This window comes from Schistocerca gregaria, chromosome 10 (assembly GCF_023897955.1).
Source record: "Schistocerca gregaria isolate iqSchGreg1 chromosome 10, iqSchGreg1.2, whole genome shotgun sequence".
Classification (NCBI taxonomy): domain Eukaryota; kingdom Metazoa; phylum Arthropoda; class Insecta; order Orthoptera; family Acrididae; genus Schistocerca; species Schistocerca gregaria.
Window position 1 is genome coordinate 202,549,510 of NC_064929.1, and position 17,739 is coordinate 202,567,248.

The following is a 17,739-nucleotide window of genomic DNA, read 5'->3' on the forward strand; positions in this document are numbered from 1 at the left end:
AATTTTCTCTGGAATTAGCCAAATAATTAACCAACAATTTTATGTATTGTTAAACAACTTGTAAAAATCTGAACTAGCACAAGAAACCTACACTTCACAATTAAAAACAGTATGTAAAATATTGCATATGTATCTGAAGACAAAAGATATGAATAAAGTATTGAAAAATTATAATTTTTAACTGTAATTTACTTATTCAATGAATCCAACAACAGCTCTTAACGTTTGCAATTTTTGTAAATTATATAGGTGAGTGAGGCAGAATGAGACTGGCAGTGGTTGCATATACTTCAGAATTTGGTTAGGCTCCATCCCTGTAAACTGATCTTTTGTGTATTTCCAAAGTTACTCGCATGTGAAATTGCCTTGTGTTTTGCGTCAAATGTAATAAATGTCAGAAAAGTAACTGCAAGCCTGGTGTCACATATATTATTTAGAGAACGAAACTCCACTTACAGGATTATTGCAGGCAGTGAACAGCAGATAGGACATCCCAAGCCTTGTGGAAGATGACACCAAAAACCAGGTAAGTATTTATGACCTTAGTGAAATCCTAGGTTTGTTTGGAGAATGAATGTAGTAGCCTGCTGATATTCTTGTTGCCCAATATTTGCAACAGTTTTTAGAATGGGGTCTAGTGAATCAGTAGTTGGAAGAAAGTGACTCTTCATTTCATGCACATCTGAACTATCCTTTATGAATATGAGCTCAAAAGTATTGCATTGCAGTTGCCAATAGCTTATTTAGCAGAGTGAGTACTTCATCATACTGAGGATAAGAATGGCAGCTGTACCAAAGAAATAGAACTGACAAAGTGAGTCAGGTGACAGGGTGGGAAGTGTTATGAGAGCAACTCCTTTATCCATACTACGTTCAGAGATTGCAAGGTCTGAAACAGTTTTTCAGTCCAGGAAAGCTTTATCTACCAGGTTACTGGGGATTTGTGGAAAGGACAAATGCTTTGTCTACCATACTATTTACTTACAAAGCACAGTTTACCACAAATGTAGAGAAGAATTTTCACGACACTCTTGCCTGGGCAGACAAGATTCCTCTGGCCGTTTTGGACAGATGATAACAGTTTAGAATTAATGTATGGGCTGGCTTAATTAGAAAGAAATCAGAATTTCCCAAATAAATGGACAGGGCATGAGGCAGCAACATCATGGCCTGCTCAATTTCCTGATCTCTGTCCAGTGGATTTTTATTTTTCGGAGCTTCTAAAAGACATAATATACTCAACACCCATTGTTAATGTTGAACTTCAACAGTGTATTCAAGCAACATTTCAGCAGAGCGCTTACACCTGGAATATGGGAGGCAAGTAAGACAATCTGCGAAGTGGCATTTACAATCTCATGTCAGGGATAATGGCAGACATTTTGAGCATTTCATTTAGCCATCGAAAGACAATACTCAAAAAGGGTTTGTGAGGGAGGGATGGTAGGGAGACAGTGTTAGCAAGCTGCTCAAAGAGCCATTACACAGCAGAAATGACTCACCAGGGCATGAGCAGATGTACTCAAGAGCACGAGGTATGGCCACCAGCTCTACAGTGAAAACACTGCAGCCACCAGGCAAGGAGTGCTGTTAAATATTTTTCTCCATCGACACACGCAAAGCCAACGTAAGCATCGGCCACCGGTGTAAACCACTTCGTGGCCTTGGTACTTGTCAAGAAGCAACAGGAAGCGGCATTGGAGAGCCACAGGGTTAACAGAGTCCTTGGGCCACATTAAAGGCCCAGGCGAAGCAGCGGCCGAGGTGTACACCACGGAGGTCAATGTGTACACCATGGAGATGTACATGAATGGACCTCACATATAAGTGGTAAAGTCAAGGACACCAGTTCAGAAAGAAAGGATCGGACATGAAAGCCCTGACCTGGGCCGCCTATGCGGGAGATGAACTTCTGTGTGTGGGAAAAGGAGACTGCGATTCAGATGCGCAAGAGAAATAGGAACGTGTGCTATGCAACTGGCCAGCAGTTGTGAACACCTAACCTGCAATGGAGGAACTCCGGTTTCCACAAGGATGCTGGTCACTGGACCCGTCCTACAAGCTCCTGTCGCTAGGCGAACACAACAGTGGTGCACTGGGTTGAGTAAACACAACGCTGAGGGCACCGCCCATCGTCGAGATGGGATTGAACAAGGGATCTGTACAGCTGCAGCAGTGTAGAGCGATCTGGACTCCAGTTGGTGTTGCTCAGGCAGCAGAGGGCACTGAGGTGCTGCCAGCACTTCCACTTAAGCTGACAAAGGTGAGGACGCCAAGTCAATCAGGCATCAAAAACTAGTCCTAAGAATCAATATGTCTCCACTATAGTGAGTGGATAATCATTAAGGTAAAGTTCTGGGTCTGGATGAACAGTATGATACCGACAAATACATAACACACAACTTTGCAGTATAAAACTGGAAATGGTGGGCTAGAGCTCATGACTGCACCTTATGGATCGGTCCCTGAAGGCGCCGCTCAGCAACACCAGTACTGGAGCAGCAGTACGAAATGCAGAAGTTGTCTGCGTACAGAGGTGGTGAGACGGAGGGCCCTACAGCTGCCGCTAGACTTTTAATGGCCACTAAAAATAGACACTCAATACAGAGTGCTGTGTGACCCCATTCTCCTGGATATGGTGGGAACTGTGGAAAGCACGAACTTTGACACGGAAAGTATGAAGCAAATGGAAATTCTGAATAAAAATCTGGAGTATAATGTGGCAAGGATATGACGTCGCCAGGTCTAGTCATACGCTTTTCGTAAATCAAAACAGGTGGCAACCAAGTATTGGCATCTGGAAAAGTCTGTTCGGATGGCAGACTAAGGACACAAGATTATCAGTGGTAGAGCGAACCTGGCAGAAGCTGCCACTAGGCCACATGACCCCAGGACCCAAAGCAACAGCCAACACACCATACGTTCCAGCAGCTTACAAAGAACTTTGGTGAGACTGATGGGCTGATAGCTATCCCCATCAAGTGGGTTTTTACGGGATCTGAGCACCAGAATGATGGTGCTCTCCTGTCACTGTGGTGGAAAGACACCATCGCACCAGGTCCGGTTGAAAATGACGAGGAGATGTTGCTTGTAGTCAGATGAGAGATGTTTAATGATCTGACTGTGGATCTGATCTGGTCCAGGAGCTGTGTTGGGGAAATGCGCGAGAGCACGGAGGAGCTCCCACTCTTTAAATGGGGCGTTATAGGATTCACTGTGGCATGTAGTAAACAAGGGGACTTTCCCTTCCGGCCGCCGTTTGAGAGAGCGAAAGGCTGGGGGGTAATTCACCGACACAGAGGCTTGAGCATAGTGCTCAGCAAAGTGCTGGACAATTGCGTTTGCATTGGTAGATAACACACCATTTATGTTAACACCGGGTACACCTGTTGGGGTCTGGCCCCAAAAACACTTTTGATCTTTGCCCAGACTTGGGAAGGTGACATGTGGAATGCAATGGTCGAGACATACCTCTCCCAACATTCCTGTTTCCATCGTTTGGTAAGTTGGTGAAGGCAACCACGGAGGTGCTCCACGGAAGGGTGCCACTTATGCCACTGTAGAGCTCACCGACGCTTCTCAATTGCTTCAGCGACTTCCGACGAGGGACTGCCTTATTCCAGGGCCACCCTAAAGAGCGAGGGATTGTGTTCTCTGCCACAGAAGTGATAATTTTAGCCACAGAAGTGATCATTTTAGTCACCTGCTCAACCATCACATCGATGTTCCCATGTGCGGGAGATCCAATGGTGACACCAGAGGTGAAAGTTTCCCAGTCTGGCTCATTTAAAGCCCATCTGGGCAGTGGCAGGAAGATGGGGAAATGGTCACTACTAAACAGGTTCGTCATGTGCTCTCCAGTGGATAGATGGGAGAAGCCCTGAGCTGCAAATTGATAAATCGATGGTCACGTAACTAGCTTGAGCCACACTGAAATGTGTGGTGGCCCTAGTATTTAAGAGGCAGACGTCAAATTGAGACAGTGAAGTTTCAACGTCTCTGCCTCGGCCAGCAAGCACGGTGCCACTTTACGAGGAGTTATGGGCATTTTTATCTCTCAAAAGTAGGAAAGGTGTAGGGAGTTGATCATTTAGTGGAGTTAATACACCATCTGGAGGAAGATACACATTTCAGACAGTTATTTCCTGCCTCGTCATTCTGACAGCCACAGCTTCAAGATGGGTTTGAAGGGGGCACAGTTTCACTACAGACTGAGTTTAGGACATGAACGCGAACTCCACCTGACACTTGGTTATAGTCACTATGGCTTCTGTTGTATCCCTTATAGCCACGGAGAAGAACAGGGATCCACATTGCCCGGAACCAGGTTTCCAGGAGGGTAATGCAGAAAGCAGGTGTAAAGCTTAACAGTTGCTATCCACTGGTGGATGACATCATCATGATGAGACTGGGAAGGCATGGAACATTCAATGAGGCAGTTTACACATCCGGGTCACCTGCTGCCACCAACTTTTTGCCTGAGCAGTCTATATCCATTTTGTCTGAGGGTCCAGCAAAACCTAGGTCCTCAGACACCAGAATCCACACCTCATCCACAGACACAGAGCTTGGAAATAACAGTGGTGTGGGTCCCACCAAAATTCCCTTGGTCTTGCGGACCTTCTTTTTGGACTTCTCTTGCTGTTCCTTGGGTTTCCCTGGCTGGGAGGACTTCACTGATTCAGTCTCGGAGTGAGGAGATGAGCGTGAAGCCCTGTGACCAGCTGCTTTTGGGCTCTTCAGCCACTGGCGGGTGTCATCTTTCCTACTAGAAGAAACCTGGGAAGGGAGTGACAAGGGACCCCTTCCTAGCAAGGGCAGCCAAAGTTGTATGCTTTTCCAGCTTAGAAATGGGTACAGACGTCCCCGACGGTTGGGGGGGGGGGGGGGGGGGGGGGGGGTTGCTCCTGAAGTAGGTGGTGCAGGATCAACAGGGTTGGAAGTGCTGGAGGCGTTTGTCAAGAAGAGCAGAAATTCTTTCAGTAGGGCACAATAACCAGCAAAAATGGGGCATCCCAGCCTATTGTGTGTGTGTGTGTGTGTGTGTGTGTGTGTGTGTGTGTGTGTGTGTGTGTGCATTTTGGGGAGAATTTGGAATGTGGGTGTGCTGGGCATTGTAGTGAGGAGATAGATGTACTTGAGGGAGAGGTTCTGGTATTAAGGTTACATTGCACTTCTGGGGCAGGATCGATATGGGCGAGCTCATAGGTTAAGAAGTCAGACAATTGGGGCAAGCATTGTCAGGTAGTCACTGTGATCCATCATGGACAGTAGTGGAGCCATTGTCTGCAGGAAAGAAGATTAACTCAGGATCTGTTCTGATGATGCGAATTGCTGTCGTTTCTTCTGCTGAGAGGTTTGTGTTCTCAGGAAAAGACCTGGGGAAGGATGGCGAGGGCAAGTTGGACGCAAAGAATCCCTGAAAGTGACCAGAGAGTGGTTAGGTGGGAGTGGGGACAGATGTCGGTCTGAACTGGAAGAGGCAAAGGTCAATGTTAGGATTTGGTTGACTTTGGTTCGAGGGATTGGTAGCAAGGAAGTGTTTCCACTATATGGGTCATGAGATGGAGAGTAGATCTTTGATAAGTCCAGTATGGTTTAACTTGGGTGTGGAGATGAAAACACATTTGAGTAGGACTGAGGTTCTTGGGGGAAATGTTAATGTTTTGGATTCTGGATTTAGAAAAGTGCTGGGATGGAGTTTTGGATGATGTGGCAAATTGAGAAGGTCAGCTTGGCAGTGTGTGTGCTATTAGGAGATTACTGGGGGAAGATCAGATGTTCCCTGTGGGTAGAATAGGTGTTTTACAGTAGTGGTACTCCAAGACAGGAGTAGGATACCAAAAATCAAGAAGTAGGACAATTTATTCAGGTGGTATCTGGAATGGTGCTGGAGGGCAAAGGTTACAAATTTGGAGTAGAAGTTTATTGTCTCATAACATACAATTTCAAGCCACTGACTTAAAAGTACAGCAGACTCATCAAAAAACAAACTCATTTACAGTTTTCCTTATAATACCAGTGATATAATATACAGTACTGAATAATTATTTAATTAAGCAATTAATAATTTTTCTTCAAAGTAACAAACGTTTAAGATTAACAGTCTTAAGTACTTGCTCTCTCCTGCTCAAATTTTCAGGTTGTCATTTATGAGTACACACACACACACACACACACACACACACACACACACACACACACACACACACACACACACACACACACACACACACACAGAGAGAGAGAGAGAGAGAGAGAGAGAGAGAGAGAGAGAGAGAGAGAGAATAAGTCTGTGTGTGTGTGTGTGTGTGTGTGTGTGTGTGTGTGTGTGTGTGTGTGTGCCTGCGCGTGTGTATATACCTATCCTTTTTTCCCCCTAAGGTAAGTCTTTCCGCTCCCGGGGTTGGAATGACTCCTTACCCTCTCCCTTAAAACCCACATCTTTCCTTTTCCTTCCCTCTTTCCTGACGAAGCAGCCGCCGGTTGCAAAAGTTCGAAATTCTGTGTGTGTTTTATTCATTGTGCCTATCTACTGGCGCTTTCCCGCTTGGTAAGTCTTGGAATCTTTGTTTTTAATATATTTTTCCCATGTGGAAGTTTCTTTCTATTTTATTTACATGATCATTATTATGTTATTAGGTTTGCACAGTAACAGCATCTTGTGGATAAAGCAAATTTCTGGGATGCCTGTGGCATAAAGAGTGTTCCTTCATTTCCAGATTCATGAGGAATAGGGACTGCAGAATTTGAAAAGGATGAAGATTATTGCAAAAGGATGGGTGGAATGCAGAAAAGAGAATTTTTATGGCTAGGCTGTTGGTAGGGATCCTATGGCTTATGTATACTTTTCTCAACTGATGCAGATCCATTTCGGTTGGGACAGTGCTTGGAAAGCATGAGGTGACATGGGAAACAGACAAAAGAAAGCATTAGGTAGTTGTACAGGGAACGGGATAAGAAGGGACAAGTCTGGGGAGTGAAAAGGATGCACGAAATTGTGTCAAGAGCACCGGTGGAGAAGTGGTCCATAAAATAATGTATGATGCAGTTTAAGTGTCTGCGACTGATGCTACAAAGCATCACAAAACTCATGCATGGCCACCCTGGTGAGGGCAGGTGAAGCCTGTGTGTCACAAAGGGCAAGAGAAAAAACTTACGAAAAGATGTGGCCAGATAACAAAGGAGAGGCCAAGGGCAAGTGACAAGGTTTTGGATGGAAGGAAGCCACTAGGAACTGTAAATATAGTAAGCAAAGTTCTGGTAGAATGTAAATAATTTAAGAGGAAAGGTAGTTACTCATGGAATATTGGAAGTGTTGAGTCATCAGAGCACAAGAACATACACCTCTAGCAAAATAAATGAGATAACTCAAACAATGGAGACTCCAACTTGGAATATCAACAATATTAGGAAAAGAAGATATTCTCGTAGCAGCTGACACTGGTAACAGTCATGTGCACTTGAGGTGTGTTTACTTCTGTGAATCTGTGTGCATTTTCTTTTAGGAAGGAGCAGTAGGGCGAGCCTGTCAAACTCAACAGGTCATCTTATTGTGAATAGCAGCAATCTATCCTTCTCCTAATATTGTTAAACATGAGAAATGTTTGATAGTGGCTACTTTCATAATGCGGCTGCAATAAAATGCTTCCCAAATCAATGTGGGAGAAAGCTTTTAATGTAGCACCATACAGTCCAGGTTACACTACTAACTATTTTCATGGCACTCAGTGTCCCCTGACATGAAAGTGAAGACCCCAGTATACAACTTGCTTAACGGCTTGCCGGTAACCAACTATTATGAGGGGATTCCGAGACTGAGGAAGATGTAACAAGCCTAAATAATGGCAGTGATTGTGTAAAGAAATAAAAGTAAGTTATTGCAACATGTTTTTGCTAGTGAAATATTTTTCTGGAAATTATTAAAGGCAAACTGTCATTAATTGCTGGATTACCCTCATTTTGTCCTCTCAGCTCAATTCACATTGAAACACCATATTTACACTATTAACCGAGCAATCCTTACCACGCAAAACTGAGTTTAAGGCAATATGCAACACCTGTGCGAAACCATACCAGAAAGTGTTAAAGGCATCACACCAGACCCAACTTCTATAGCAGTGTGCTGCAGAAAATGCACACGAAAGTAGTATTCATAACATGATCAAATCTGATCAATTAAGGATGTTAAATTTAACTTGAACTTCCCATTCAATCTGTTTTCCGTACATCCGTTATCACACAACCAGAAGTATGTTCAGTAACAATCATAAGCACTTTAAGTGATGTGTTCCAACAACAAGTAACACAAAGCACACCACCATCCAGAAAGACTGATGGATGGATAGATAGAAACAGAGATTAAAGGGAGGAATACCGTTAGAGTCCCACGACTTTGACATCTGGACGGAGATTGGCAAAGCTCTCGAGGGCGTGCCGCGTCACTCCACAGCCCGTCAGGTCCAAATAGCGCAAAGTGTCCACATGAACCAGGTAGTCCACACTCACATCTGTCACATCAGAGAACCTGCAAAGAAGGGCCAGGGATAAAGCAACTCCCAGTCTAAGTACACCACGTCTACAGAAAAGATACAATCATTGCAGATCACTCTGGTACCAGGAGAGTAAGCAAAGGTTTCAACGTAATCTAATACTTTATTTTCTTATACCTCGAAAGTGCTTATTTACACTGAGGTGACTAAAGTTGCAGGATACATTCTAATACAGATTCGGACCTCCTTTTACCCAGCATAGTGCAGCAGTTCGACATGGCACGGACTCAAAGTAGTTAGAAAGTCCCCTGCAGAACAGAGAGTCATGCTGCCTCTACAGCTGACCGTAGTTGCAAAAGAGTTGTTTGCACAGGATTTTGTGCACTAGCGGTTCTCTCAATTATGTCCCATACATGCTCACCGCGATTTGTGTCGAGCGAAATGGTTGGCCATTGAGTCGCTCAAATTGTCCGGAGTCTCCTTCAAACAGGTCATGAACAATTGTGACCCATTGCTAATTCAGTCACCGTTTGGGAACATGAAGTCCGGCAGCAAATTATGTCCACAGAGTCAAAGGTAACTGTTTCCAGCCGATGATCAGTCCAGTTGTACAAGAGGACCTGGGTCACCCCATTAAAATGAAGTCCACACGATTACAGAGCCACCACTAGCTTGCAAAGCTGCCTTCGTAACAACTGTGGTTCACAGTTTCGTGAGGTCTGTGGCACACACCAGCTCTTACCAACTGAAATCGGGACTCCCTGACCGGCCCACAGTTTTCCAGTAGTCTAGGGTCAGAGCGATACGGTCACGAGCCCAGGAGCATCTCTGCACTTGATGTCGTGCTGTCAGTTGCATCGGTCTTCCACTGCCCCTGCCCATTAACATCAAATTTTGCTGCACTGTCTTAACAGATACATTCACTGTATGTGGCACACTGATTTCTGATGTGAATTTGTGCAGCGCTGCTTGTCTGTTAGTATAACTACTCTGTGCAAATGCTCCTGCCCTGAAGATACACGAGGGCCATCCGCACTGCATTGTCTGTAGTGAGAGCTAATGCTTGAAATTTGCTACTCTTAGTACACACTTGACACTGGGGATCTCAAAATTTCCTTAATTTCCAAAATGGAATGTCCCACGTTCCTAGCCCCTACTACCATTCCGCATTCAAAATCGGTTAATTTCCAGGGTGGCAATAATTGTGTTAGAAACCTTTTTGCATGACTCAATTGAGTGCAAATAACAGATCTACTACCCTTTTATACCTCGTGTATGTGATACTGCCACCACTTGGGTGTATCCATATCACTGTCCCATGGCTTGTCACCTTAGTGTATTTCCTGTGGTTCATTACAATGTCACTTTGTTGTTTCAAGTGCTGAAAAATGCTTTTCAACTGGCATCTAACACTAATTTTATTGCTGTATTTTGGCAGTATTTTAATGTTTGACACGTACAATAGCTAATAAGAAATATACTAATGCTAATTTCTCATTATAATATCCACTTTTAATGCAAGAAAAAAATCCTTTCTGTGCTTCTAGCTACATAACCAAGATGAGACACACAATGGCCACCGTGTTGTTCACAAAGTTGTACAAGAGGGAATTTCTATCACAATTTAAATGAATTTTTGACTAAAGACAGGATGAAGGAAAAGACGGACTGCTATTTACTGTAAAGATGACAGGCACAATTAAAAGACACTTACAAACAAGTTTTCGGCCACAACCATTGTCAGAAAGAAACAAGAAAGAGAAAAACATGCCATTCGTTTGTATAAGTTAGCCAACTCGCACACGAGACTGCAAACTGTGGCAGCTCAGGCCAGACTGCAACTGTCACAGAGAATGGAAGCAGCAATCTGAAGGGGAAGGGAAAGGGATAGTGTACAGCTGGGTTGGGTGGTTATGGGCCAGGAAGGCAGAGAAAATTTAGTGAAGGAGGAGAGAAGCAAAGAAGGGAAAGATGGGTGGATGCATTGCCAGAGGGCAATACACAAAGAGGGTGGGAGACAACAGTGGGGAGAAGATAAAACACATGGAGTTGAAGCTGTTGTATGGAGGGTGTGGGGACAGTACGTTACCATAGGTTGGGACTGGGATAATTAAGGAAGCAGCAAATGTGTTTTAAGGTTAACTCCCAACTGTGCAGTTCAGAATTTGGTCCAAGCTGCTGGAATTGGCAGTCATTTTGTGTGAGATGTCATCATTATGGCGAGTAGATATCTTTATATTCTAACCTAGATTTTCAAATGTTATATTGGGAAGCCTAAGTGTATTTTCTGTAGGGGTTCTGAGCTCTCTGTTGGAACTGTGTTTAAATACACTCCTGGAAATTGAAATAAGAACACCGTGAATTCATTGTCCCAGGAAGGGGAAACTTTATTGACACATTCCTGGGGTCAGATACATCACATGATCACACTGACAGAACCACAGGCACATAGACACAGGCAACAGAGCATGCACAATGTTGGCACTAGTACAGTGTATATCCACCTTTCGCAGCAATTCAGGCTGCTATTCTCCCATGGAGACGATCGTAGAGATGCTGGATGTAGTCCTGTGGAATGGCTTGCCATGCCATTTCCACCTGGCGCCTCAGTTGGACCAGCGTTCGTGCTGGACGTGCAGACCGCGTGAGACGACGCTCCATCCAGTCCCAAACATGCTCAATGGGGGACAGATCCGGAGATCTTGCTGGCCAGGGTAGTTGACTTACACCTTCTAGAGCACGTTGGGTGGCACGGGATACATGCGGACATGCCTTGTCCTGTTGGAACAGCAAGTTCCCTTGCCGGTCTAGGAATGGTAGAACAATGGGTTCGATGACTGTTTGGATTTACCGTGCACTATTCAGTGTCCCCTCGATCACCAGAGGTGTACGGCCAGTGTAGGAGATCGCTCCCCACATCATGATGCCGGGCGTTGGCCCTGTGTGCCTCAGTTGTATGCAGTCCTGATTGTGGCGCTCACCTGCACAGCGCCAAACACGCATACGACCATCATTGGCACCAAGGCAGAAGCGACTCTCATCGCTGAAGACGACATGTCTTCATTCGTCCCTCCATTCACGCCTGTCGCGACACCACTGGAGGCGGGCTGCACGATGTTGGGACGTGAGCAGAAGACGGCCTAACGGTGTGCGGGACCGTAGCCCAGCTTCATGGAGACGGTTGCGAATAGTCCTCGCCGATACCCCAGGAGCAAGTGTCCCTAATTTGCTGGGAAGTGGCGGTGCGGTCCCATACGGCACTGCGTAGGATCCTACGGTCTTGGCGTGCATCCGTGCGTCGCTGCGGTCCGGTCCCAGGTCGACAGGCACGTGCACCTTCCGCCGACCACTGGCGACAACATCGATGTACTGTGGAGACCTCACGCCCCACGTGTTGAGCAATTGGGCGGTACGTCCACTCGGCCGCCCGCATGCCCACTATACGGTTCACGTCCGCGCTGTCGCGGCATGCTACCAGTGTTAAAGACTGCAATGGAGCTCCGTATGCCACGCCAAACTGGCTGACACTGACGGCGGCGGTGCCCAAATGCTGCACAGCTAGCGCCATTCGACGGCCAACACCACGGTTCCTGGTGTGTCCGCTGTGCCGTGCGTGTGATCATTGCTTGTACAGCCCTCTCGCAGTGTCCGGAGCAAGTATGGTGGGTCTGACACACCGGTGTCAATGTGTTCTTTTTTCCATTTCCAAGAGTGTATAAATGTGGTCAATGAACTGAAATTTGATGTAAATGACTTAGCAACAAACCTGAAGACACCTCACTGATTGAAGAGTGTTAATACAACTAAAAAAACTAATAATTTATGTGACAGAAAGGCCAACCTATACATACATTATTCTGGAATTAACAGTTCCTTACTTGGGGAGCAAAGAGGTGTAGACTGTAGGAGGTTAAAAAAGATAGAATAGTTATGTCACTTAGACCCTAAGAGAAGAAAAATGTACCAGTCACCAGGAAAAAGTTTTACACACTCTTTATTGTAACCCTAGAGAAAGCATTACTTAATCTGCACCCATAATTAACTCATTCTAAAGTGAGTTTATTACTAATGTGCCATTTCTGTCATTGTATTTCTGTTTGGCACAAATAGCCACCATTTTTGGAATCCGGGAAGCTCAGTTATTCTTAACAAAATCTGTGTGAAGTACCTAAGAACAGACTTCAAACAGAACAATTGTGGAGAAAGGTAGATTAAATTCAGAGGCATTGTACAATAAGCCTCAGACAAGTACACACTGAGTGAAGTTGCAAGAGAAAGACTGATCACAGTAAAATTTGAGAAGCACTGAGTGAGCTCTAGAGTAAAATTTTTCCAACAAATCTGACTTAGAATTACAATGATTATTCAGTCTTGTGTGAAGATAGTAAGTGGATCAAACATCAAACTCAAATATTTGGTTGCTCAGATAAAATAATTGCACTGAAGAACACACCAGACTTGCAGGAATTAAAATAAGTGATCACACAATAGCAAACTGACTAAACTTTCTAAACAGTTGAAAGGCACCTGGATCAGATTAGGTATGTATGAGATTCTACAGATTTTGCAAAAGAACTTTCTCTGCTTCTAGCAGTAGTTGTCGTAAGTCACTGGAACAATGAACGGTAGAGAGGAAATGGGAAAAGCACACCTTATTCCCATTTTTGAGAATTGTCACTGAACTCTTGCACATAGCTGTTTTAGAATAATGGAACACATTTTGCAGTCATGCACTATGATGTTAGTGAAGAATGAAAATATTCTGTATTTAAAAAAAACACCAGAGATTCCACAAACAGATCTTTCAAAACACGGGTCACTGTCCACGTCCTCAGGACAAAGGAGCCTAAGTCGATGGCACATTCCTTGACTTGTGGGAGGCATTGATTTGATTTGATTTATTTCGTGTTCCACAGGTCCAACTGTGTTGGATACACAAGGACGTGGAATAAGTCAATTTTGTTTTTTACAAATACAATCTGATAATCTTATAGCATATACAGAAATTTGAGTACATAATTATATAAAAATTTATACAGAAAATTCTTTGGGCAACAATACACATAAAGGAAACACATATTTTCTTAGAATCATTAAAACACTACAGAAAACAGATATAGAGCACACACAGATGCAGAGCTCAGGTTAAATAAAATTCTTAGTGGCATTAATTCAACTTGTATTATATAATATTAAAATATTACAATTTATTTAGTTAAAAATTCATCTAGACTGTAAAAAGCTTTTTGTAGCAGAAATATTTTTAGCGCTTTCTTAAACTCACTCTTGTTATGAATCTTTGTCTTTATTTTGGGAGGAAGAGCATTGAATAGTTTTGCTCCAGTGTAGTGGACACCCTTTTGTGCCAAGCTCAAATTTCTGAGCTCACTGTGTAGGTCATTCTTCCTCCGTGTGTTATGCTCATGATAATTACTGTTCAGTTGAAATATATCTATATTTTTACAAACAAAACACATGACAGGAAAAATACATTGGCATGTAGTTGTGTGTATTCTAAGTATACGAAAACTATTTCTACACAAGTCTCTTGAACACAATCCACATATAATTCTTAAAGCTCACTTCTGTGCAATGAAAGCTTTCCTTGCTAATGGCTGGTTGCCCCAAAAAATAATTCTGTACTCAATGAGAGAATGAAAATAGCCGTAGTATGCCACTTTTGCAGTGTTAGGTTCAACACATGCAGTGACAACCCATAAAGCAAAGGTAGCAGAGCTAAGCCTCTTACAGAGATCAATAATGTGTGAAGACCAGTTCATTTTCTTGTCAATGTGCACTCCAAGAAATTTTGTTTCCATTCTTTCTACGGGTTTCTTACCACATGTCACACTTATCTCTCCCCGTCTTTCTGTTTTTGTAGAGAATTGAATGAAGCTGGTCTTACTGGAATTTAATGGGAGACCATTCACCTCCAACCAATTAACCACATCTGAGAGTATGTGATTAATGAGTTCCTGAAGATTGTTGTCTGTTCTACTGCTCATAAAAATTGTGGTATCCTCAGCAAATGTAAATTTACACAGCAGGCTTGTACACGATGGTGGATCATTTATAAAAAATCAGGAATAATAGTGGCTTAAGAATTGAGCCCTGAGGCACTCCACATGTAATGGAACTCCGTTCAGAATCTGAGGAAGCATCACATACACCATCAGAGCTATCCAAGACAACATTTTGTTTTCTGTCTTGGAGGTACGACTGTAGCCAATTGCCTGCAACACCGCTTATTCCTACTAATTGCTTTTTGCAAGAGAATCTGATCAACAAAGTCAAACACTTTGAATAAATCACACCAGACACCAAGTGCTAGCATTTTTTCATTAAGGGTTTCTAGGACTTCATTTGCAAGTGCACAGACTGCGTCTTCTGTTGAACGGCCCTTTTGAAAGCCAAATTGGCTCTTGCTGATAACTCCATTCTTCATGAGACGATCATTAATTCTTATGTATTAGCTTTTGTAGAATTTTGGACAAAGTTGTCAGCAAAGAGATAGGTTGATAGTTCAGCTTTAGCACCCTTTTTGTACAGGGGCTTCACAATGCCATACTTTAGTCTACTGGGAACACCACCTTTCTGAAGGGAAGTATTGAAAATATGACAATGTCCCTTATCCACACACAAGAATATTTCAATAAATTACTAGATATATTATCAACCCCTGCAGAGTTCGTACTTTTTAGGGACATGATTTTTTGAATTTCTTCTACAGTGATAGGATTAAGGTGTATTTCTGAAATTGTGTTGGAATATACTGCTTGACAAAGAGTTACAGCTTCAACAACATTGGGCTTCCAACCAATCTGTTGAGTTAACTGATAGTAAGTGTTTATTAAAAATCTCAGCCACTGTTTTGGGGTTATCTGCTAGTGTACCTTCATATCTGATTTTATTTACATCTTTGCTTGTTGCATCTCTTCCTGTTTCTTTTTTTACAATGCTCCAAATTATTTTAGTATCAGAATTATCTGTTTTCTTCTCGTAATAAAGGGCTTTTGATTTCTGTATTAATTTCTTCAAAATTTTACAGTATAATCTATAGTGTTCCTATTTTTCTAGATCTTTACAGAATCTTATTGCAGCATAAGTTTCCCTTTTGGTTTTACATGACAGTTTTATACCTTTTGTAATCCAAATCTTACTTACAGAATTGGAAGCACTGTTTCTGACCCATTTTTTGAGAAATATTTCTTCAAAAAGAGCAAAGAATTCATTTATAAAACAAATTTAGTATCGACATCATCATGGCTGTATACTAAAGGCCAATCCATTTGCTGCAACCTGTGGTTGAAAGTTCCTTTTGCCTCTTCATTCATTACTCTTATGAATTTCCAGTGAGGAAATTCTTTTTTTGAACAGATTAACATTATAAAGAATGAGAATTTGGCCATCATGATCTGAAAGACCACTTATAACCTGCCTGATAATATAATTCTGATGGCTACTTACATCTAAAAAAAATGTTGTCTATAATAGTTTGGCACTCTGATGTAATTCTTGTTGGGGAGTTTATTACTGATTTCAGATTATGTAAGGTCATAATTTCAAAGTCAATTTTATTCTTATATTCTGTCAAAGTTTATACTGAAATCCGTTCCACACTTGTTTAGTGACAACACATGACCTTACATAATTTCAGACCAGATATATGAACAGATTCAGTGCCTGAGAGGTATAGCACAATATTTATTCTCCAGAAGACAAAACAGCCAGATTCAAAGATAATTTTTTATACCCTAACGGAGTGTGGAAAGGTCAGTTTTATTTACAATATTTTCTCCAAGTTAAGCCATTGTAAGAGCATCATAAAACTTCCACTAAACATCTGAAGGTACACGACACGAAAGATCTTCCAAAGCAATGAAGTATAGTTGACACGGGCTCTAAAATAGATACCTTAAGTGACATAAGCTCTTCATATTCTATACTGTCAAATGAACCTCTTCTATTGCTAGCTCTTTCCTTTTCATATTTTGAGAGATGATAGTATGCACTAAAACAAGAAAACAAATGGTCAGCAAACATGGACTCTTAAGTGCATGCCTAAAGAACTCTGAGCACTTATTTATCTTTGCTACGGTGTAACATCCCTCCAACTGAAGAAAGGTGCTCGTAGCTCTTAAGCTACACATTTTAGAGCCCATGTTTACTGCACATTTTTCTCCAAATTTCTCCTTGGAGATGTTGACATAAATGATCCCTCACTAAAAAGCAGAGGCACTGTGTTGTCAACAGGCACACCCAAAATAGAAAAACTTTTATCTACATCTACATGATTACTCTGCAATTCTCATTTAAGTGCTTGGCAGAGGGTTCATCGAACCACAATCATACTATCTCTGTACCATTCCACTCCCGAACAGTACGCGGGAAAAACGAACACCTAAACCTTTCTGTTCGAGCTCTGATTTCTCGTATTTTATTTTGATGATCGTTCCTACCTATGTAGGTTGGGCTCAACAAAATACTTTCGCATTCGGAAGAGAAAGTTGGTGACAAATTTCGTAAATAGATCTCGCCGCGATGAAAAACATCTTTGCTTTAATTACTTCCATCCCAACTTGCGTATCATATCTGCCACACACTCTCCACTATTACGTGAAAATACAAAACGAGCTGCCCTTTTTTGTACCCTTTCGATGTCCTCCGTCAATCCCACCTGGTAAGGATCCCACACCGCGCAGCAATATTCTAACAGAGGACGAACGAGTGTAGTGTAAGCTGTCTCTTTAATGGACTTGTTGCATCTTCTAAGTGTCCTGCCAATGAAACGCAACCTTTGGCTCACCTTCCCCACAATATTATCTATGTGGTCTTTCCAACTGAAGTTGTTCATAATTTTAACACTCAGGTACTTAGTTGAATTGACAGCCTTGAGAATATTTACTATTTATCGAGTAATTGAATTCCAAAGGATTCTTTTGGAACTCTTACTTTCAAAATAAATCCTTAGTCACAAGCTAGGGCCAACCTATTGTGGAATGACAAAACAAATTGTAGAGAAAGAAGACATCACACTGATAGACACTGGAAGAATCTTATGGAAACTTACTTCATCCATGAAAGAAGTGACTTGCAAAACACTCATTCAAGGGATTCTCAGCTATTCTTCAGCCTAGGACCCTTCCAACATCGCATTAACAGAAGAAATAGAAAGATTCGATGTGTAACGGGACATTTCCTCACAGGGTTGTTTATTCAGGTTGGGCGAGTTACTCGACAGATTCCA

At 42.5% G+C, this 17,739-nt stretch overlaps 1 protein-coding gene across 3 annotated transcripts in view; it reads right to left on the reverse strand.

Moving 5' to 3' along the window:
- LOC126293642 (uncharacterized) overlaps nucleotides 1–17,739 on the reverse strand; it is a 70,509-nt gene that overhangs the window by 4,156 nt on the left and 48,614 nt on the right. For all 3 annotated transcript variants that reach the window (XM_049986917.1, XM_049986919.1, XM_049986918.1), the window contains exon 9: nucleotides 8,378–8,527. In XM_049986917.1, coding sequence (XP_049842874.1) covers nucleotides 8,380–8,527 — 148 coding nt within the window. In that variant the 3' untranslated portion in view covers nucleotides 8,378–8,379. The remainder of the gene's footprint in view (nucleotides 1–8,377; nucleotides 8,528–17,739) is intronic.